The following is a 6,960-nucleotide window of genomic DNA, read 5'->3' as shown; positions in this document are numbered from 1 at the left end:
CTCCAGCATGGTCGCAGTCAAATGACTGAAATAAAAGAATAAAAGAATATATATTTATACATATAAATTTGACATGGGCGATTCTTTCTTATCTTGGGATTCACAGTCAAACAGCTCGGTGGAATTGCGCGAAAAATTACACAGATGTAGAATGATCCAGCGGTGATACTGGGCTTTGTATTTTTTCTTAGCTCCTATGGTTATCGAGATAATCTACTATAATAATATTCTTGTGTTTATGAATGAGAAAGGAAGGCTTGACAGATATGTAGAATGATCCGGAAGGAAGAGGTGATGTCATATTTTTTCATAGCTCCCATGGTTACTGAGATAATTTACTATAATAATAATCTTGTGTTTATGAATGAGAAAGGAAGGGGTGATTGATGAATAAGGAAAGAAGGGGTGATGTCATACTTGGTAGTGGGATGATGAAAATTGTACGCTGAAAAAATAAATCAACCAGCGTTTCAACGCTGTGTGAATATATGTATGCGTATGTGAAAGGGAATATGTGAATGTGTGTGTGTGTGTGCGTGTGTGTGTGTGTGAGTGTGTGTGCGCGCGCGCGTGCAATGGAAGTGTTCTTTGTTCGCTTAGTATTTGGGTTTATTTTTTGATTTGGTTGAATCTTGGCTGTTTTTTTTTGTTGATCAGTTATTTTTAGCGTTTTGACAGAAAAAAGTCATTCTAAAATTGTTTTTTAACGTAAGCGTGCCCTAACAAGTCGAATGCTTACACAGAGCAGGTTTTACAGCCACATCATCCTAACCGACCGGGTGAAACCGGGCTTAGCTGCTAGTATGTATATATATGTATGTATGTATGTATGTATGTATGTATGTATGTATGTGTGTGTATGTGTGTGTGTATGTGTGTGTATATGTGCGTGTGTGTGTATGTGTATTTCTTTATTTCAGTGTTTGTCCTCTCCCACTGCTTGATAACTGGTATAAGTGTGTTTACGTCTTCGTAACTTAGCGGCTTGATGAAAGAACTTGATAGAATAAATACCAGGCTTGCAAAAAAAAAAAAAAAAAAAAAAAAAAAAATACTGGGGTCGTTTCTTTCAGCTAACATCTTCAAGGCGGTGCCCCAGTATGGCTGGAGTCTCATGACTGAAATAAGTAAAGGGGCCAAAAACACGTACAGAGCTGTTTCACTGCCTGATGAGGCATCAACGCATGTTCTCTGGTAAGATGAACAACGTACACAAAATGGACAATTTACGTAATAAGCAAATTATATATTCTGTATTTGTAGACAATGCCAAGCAATTCAGAAAATAAGGATTCCAAAGACATTGGAGAAGAAGGAGAAATAGAGAAAGATCAGAATTCTGCAAGTGACGAAAGAAGAGATAGTCAGCATGATGAGTTTAACAACGTTGTGGAAAATGCAGAGGCATTACTTACTGAATTTCCAACATCATTATCAGACACATTTTTATTAAACCCTGCTGCTGACATGCGCAAAATGAGAAGAATCATCGCCGAAGATCCATATTGGTCATTGGCTACAGTGCCGTTACTAGAAGAACTCTGTATCAGACATATTGTCGACAACTTTGAATGTAAGTTGTTCATTTACTTTGTCATAATTTTAAAATCTTGGGTGTGTTATCGACAGATATTTCGCCTTCATGTTTTAATTGTTGTGTAGCCCAAGTTCGGTTTTGACTGAGCAAATTTATGATCAAAATACATTCGAGCAGTGACTATCCTATCTTTGTTTTCAAGTATCATGTATCTGAACCGGCAATGTCAACTGTAGAGTTTAGATAGTTAAAAGCCAGTAGGATTCAATGAAAATTTGGCTGTTCTTTGTAATAGGTCATGCAAGCGCGTAGTGGTTTGTTTTTGGTTTGCTCATTTTTATGTAGAGTATAAATATCAGATACGTCTGGCTGAGCCAAACCATTTCCAAGCTATTGACTATAGTGAAATAGCGAAGGTTTAAGTTTTGAGTGACGTGAAAGGACTCTGTGAATCGATCCTGTCTCATAGTAACAGTAAGCTGTCTTAGCTGGCCACCACACTATAGTGAGATGAAAAGTTTAAAAATCTGAGAGCTGTAATATGAGTAGATGAGTTAACTGACGGTATTAGATAAATAAGTCACACTTTTCCTCGTTAATCCAAATTTGATGGTGAAGATTATTTGGATCGTATGTATGTATGTATATATGTATGTATGTGTGTATGTATGTATGTATGTATGTATGTATGTATGTATGCATGTATGTATGTATGTCTGTAAGTGTATGTAAGTATGTATGTATGTTCGCTTCAATTTTTAAACTTTTGATTCTGTCCTATAAGGAAAGAACTGGTTTCTATCAAAAATACAAAGCTCCATCGTTGATAGCAGAGACATCTATGTAGATAACAGAGACAACGTCATATGTTGGACCTATTTACCGTTTCTTTGCAGATTGTATTTTGTAATATGCATTTTAGTTGGTTGATTTCTTTCCCTGAAAAGCCCAGGCAATACTAACAAATCCAAGTGCACTAATTATTATTAGTATAAATACGAATTTATATTCTAGGCTATTTCTTTAGGGTAAAAACTTGTTCTGAGGGTGCTGTTGTACTCTGTCTCCGAATGCAGACAGACAGGCAGGCAGACAGACAAATGTCTATCTATCTATCTATCTATCTATCTATCTATCTATCTATCTATCTATCTATCTATCTATCTATCTGTCTGTCTGTCTGTCTGTCTGTCTGTATGTATGTCTGTCTGTTTATGTATCTATCTATCTGACTGGCTGTCAGTCTGTCTAACTACACATCAAGCTATCAACACATTATACGTATAGTGGAGTAGCCACAAAACTAAAAAGACCGCACAACCGCACCACGAATCTCTCTGAAAATATGAGAACTGAGTATTGATTTATTAATCTTACCAATGCAGGTAAATTATGTAACCATATAATTTAAGTAACAGACGTAGTTAAATATAGTAAAAGTGAGGTATGCTGGAGCACTTTGCGGTATATTATGTAGGGCTGTTTACCTTAGAATGAAAGTTTCTTTTGATCAGGTACAAACACAACTGTATTTCAGAGGAAGGAAAGTAAAAGATGTCAGTTCTCACATGGTGTAAACATAGTGAAGTATTTCGACTTCTAATTAAACTCGTACTAGGAAGTGGGTTTAGTGGAGTTAAACTCTTATTTCAAATGTGTCTGGCAGTTGAAGTCATAATCCTATTACATATGCATACTATTTCCATGCATACATTCTCTGGTTTCTGAAAGCAAAGCGATGGTCGAATACGAATAAACTATGACGAAATGTCGATATGTGGTGGTGGTGGGGGAAAGCTAAACTCTGTTCTACATATCAATAGAATTATATACCATTCTCACAGTCTTGCCGTCTCCGCAATATATTCACTATTCTAACTAAGCATCTCATACAGCTTATTTATTCATTGCTTTCATATTGGAATTACTTCTGTTCGGCTCGTGAATCCATGGGGACGTTGCCTTTGAAATACTTTGACATGGTGAAGGTTAATGCATGCTGAATCTGCTACTAGGTTTCAATTCTGCCTTAACAGCCTTGCCTTAACAGCCTTAGATAATAAATAGATATTTAAAGAAGCTAACACATACACAGACATAGAAAGAAATTGACAAAGGTGGCAGCCTTGTCAGAAGACTATATTTGATATACTTAACTAAATAAAGGGAGAGGAAATAACGTCCCTTGATCACTAAATCACTTAAAATTTCTCCAACTTATGAAAAATTAGTATAACACCAATTAAAATGATCAAATATAAGTATCTAGCACTGCTGTCACTTTGCAATCTGTTCTATTAAAAAAAAAAGATTATGTACAGTTGCTTTTTAAATGATTTTTTCTGTACATTTGCTAAACTGAATGCATTGGGAAAAAAAAAATTTAAATGCAAAAGTAATCTTCGTTTTAAGTTTTCGAAGATCTAAGTATATTCATAGAAAAATTTTCACCGGAATAACTCTATAGCTACGCTGGGACAAAAGTTAGATAATTAAAAGTCAAGACTATTCACAAGGGGTTACTTCACTTAATGACTGAATTTGACTGACTTTATTTCTTATTCAATTTCAGATAATTCAATATATTTTAAAAGCCTGCGACCTGCGCACAAAGCAAGAGTTCTAGAGACGTTATCGGTCAACTTGCCTCTAAAAATAACAGCCGAACTTATTGAAGAAGAATGCTATTGGGAAAGGTGTTGCAGGAACCGTTGGGCACTCTGCAATGTCGCTGATTACGGCAACAATTGGAAGCGGATGTATTTTGAACGAAACCTAGAGCATATCATTGAGTTCTTTGTACCTGAAAAAACTGATATAAGGGAGTTAAATGAAACTTTGAAAGTCTCTTCAAATTTTATCAAACGCATTGACATTGGGCAATTGCTGCCACCTGTTACCCTAGATGAGAAATCCATCGATTTTTTAGACGATGGCTCTGATTCACCAAGCGAGAAAGAACATGAGTGCGACCATTTCAATATGTATCCAGTTATGAAGGCACTGACGTCTCTGGAAGAACTGCATCTGACTTACAGTGTCAGAGACTGTGGCATGAATTTTACTTGGTCTATGTTTCATTTCACTAAAAATGATTGCCAAAGGTTATCTGAAGCCATTCAGTCTTGTAAAACACTGAGAGTTCTTCATCTTCATCGAAGCAAAATTGATGATGAAAAGACACGTATGCTGATGTATCATTTACTAGATCATCCGTCTATGGAAGAAATTGATTTGTCACACAACTATATTGGCGATCGTGGTGCCAAAGCAATCGGCAAATTGATAACCAGCTGCGATAGGATTTTGAAACTTACATTATGTAATAATAAAATTGGGATTATTGGAGGACAAGCCCTAGCACACACTTTAATTAAGACACATAAACTAATGTTATTAAATTTAAGGTTAAACAGAATTGGTGACGAAGGAGGACATTGCATTTTCAAAGCTCTGACAAAAAATACATCTCTTCAAGAGCTGAATGTGGCGGCCAATAAGATGGGAGAGTCAACTGCAATAGCACTATCTCAAGTCCTTAGAACCAACAATAATTTGGTATCCATTGATATTTCTTGCAACGATCTTAAACAGGTAAGTTTTTCATAGAAACAGGAAATAAAAATGAATAAGCGAGAACAAGAGAAGAGAATATTAATTATATATATTAATTATATATATTCGATACTTCTGTAACTTTGCTTATCTCTAGGTAGGTGCAAAAACTCATGTTTATCTCATGTCTAGCATGGCAGGTCCTCCTAGGAGTTTGTGCTCCGCTGGTATAGCTCTCAGGATCATTATATTGTTGAAATCATCATCAGCACTATTCAGAGGTTCATATTTCCTAGTTCAATTCTACTCTAAAAAAAATACTTCAGAGTAGATTTATAGTCTGTTCTTTTAACGGTACAAAAGGCGGAGATAAACATTTGCTCTATAGGTTTGCTTATAGTATATGGAATGTAACTGAAGTATGATATAGCATAACGATTATTTCACAAAATACTTTTTTGAGTTCGCAAACAGAGTGAAAATATTTTCGCCGAAGAATTGTATTATTTCTCCGCTGTAAACAAACTCATTTTGAAGTAAAAAGCATTCAATATGCCTGAAAGTAAATTTGGCGGCAAAAGGAAGTGCAAAAGTTTGTATCTTATCAGTCGCACACAAATCCTTTCATCTGTCAACATAAGATAGCTCTCGCAACATCAATTCTGTTAATCTCTTTTTAATCCTGATTGTTTTGTGTCTTGTTCACAGACAGTATTCCCTCTCTATTCTTAGCCTCTTAAAATTAAACAATAGATGTCATAAAATAATAAATCGTCAATATCTACTACTGATCTACAATAGAAGGAATATATGCCGAAGAAAACCATTAGATTCTAATATATTGACTAATCTGTTACGAGTATTGTGACTTAAGGTGCCAATGTTTTATTCAGAACATCGTTCTAGTAGACAGATCGATATGATGATAATTATAGTCACAGTAATGAAAGAATAAAAAATATGACTCCCGTACAACATTGGAGTAGTGGTCTGAAAGCTTATTAACAATAGCAAAATAATGACGAAGCGATGTACATTCAATATTGTTTGTGTAAAATTATCAATGACAATTCATAGTCTGATTTTTCCCAAAAAGAAAAGAAACACTATCTAAATCAGACTATATGTTTATGGAAGTACATGTGAGCTTTCTGACCTCGAGAAGAGATATATTGAAATAATGACGTCTCATTTTAACAGATATATTTATCAAAATTACATAAAAATATCTTGAAATACTAAAGAGTAAATTTATCCAAAAGAATCGCCATTAGCTTCAACCACGGCCTCCAGACGATTTCGGAATCTCCAGGAACTATTCTGGACGTCTCCTTGTTTAAGTTGCTGACTGCTGTCATAATTCTTACCTTGAGTTCATCTTTGGTGTTACAAGGAGTTCTGTTCTCGCTCAACTGCGCTCCACACATAATAATCAAGGGGACTACAGTCTGGGGAGTACGTGGCCAGATGTTAAGGATGATGTGGTCGCAGAGATTGTTTGACAGCCATGACTGGATTTTCCTGCTAGTGTGACATAGTGCAGAGTCCTGTTGCTAGACATAGGGTCTTCTAGCAGCCACTTTCTTGACCCAGGGCAGCACCACCTCTTCCAGGCACTTGATGTAGGCCTCTGTGTTGAGTGTGAGGCCGTGTGGGAAGATGAATGGAGGCAACACTATGATGTTGACTGGATGTTTGATTTTTATCACTCTCGGTACATTTCCCCAGATTTTTTCTCACAGACGGTGCCCAACTGACCCTACTATACTGTGTAGTCAACAAAAATAAAACAAACTGTGCATGCGTGAAATTAAAAATATAAAATACCGATAATTTACCTATCGCACCCTGTATATATATATATATAT

At 35.7% G+C, this 6,960-nt stretch overlaps 1 protein-coding gene across 1 annotated transcript in view; it reads left to right on the top strand.

Moving 5' to 3' along the window:
* LOC106884271 (dynein regulatory complex subunit 5) overlaps positions 1 to 6,960 on the top strand; it is a 40,546-nt gene that overhangs the window by 32,004 nt on the left and 1,582 nt on the right. The window contains exons 2-3 of the mRNA XM_014935557.2: positions 1,264 to 1,573; positions 4,110 to 5,131. Of these exons, the coding sequence (XP_014791043.1) occupies positions 1,264 to 1,573; positions 4,110 to 5,131 (1,332 nt within the window). The remainder of the gene's footprint in view (positions 1 to 1,263; positions 1,574 to 4,109; positions 5,132 to 6,960) is intronic.

Source organism: Octopus bimaculoides, chromosome 12, assembly GCF_001194135.2.
Source record: "Octopus bimaculoides isolate UCB-OBI-ISO-001 chromosome 12, ASM119413v2, whole genome shotgun sequence".
Lineage (NCBI taxonomy): Eukaryota > Metazoa > Mollusca > Cephalopoda > Octopoda > Octopodidae > Octopus > Octopus bimaculoides.
This window is presented reverse-complemented; position numbering and strand designations above follow the sequence as displayed.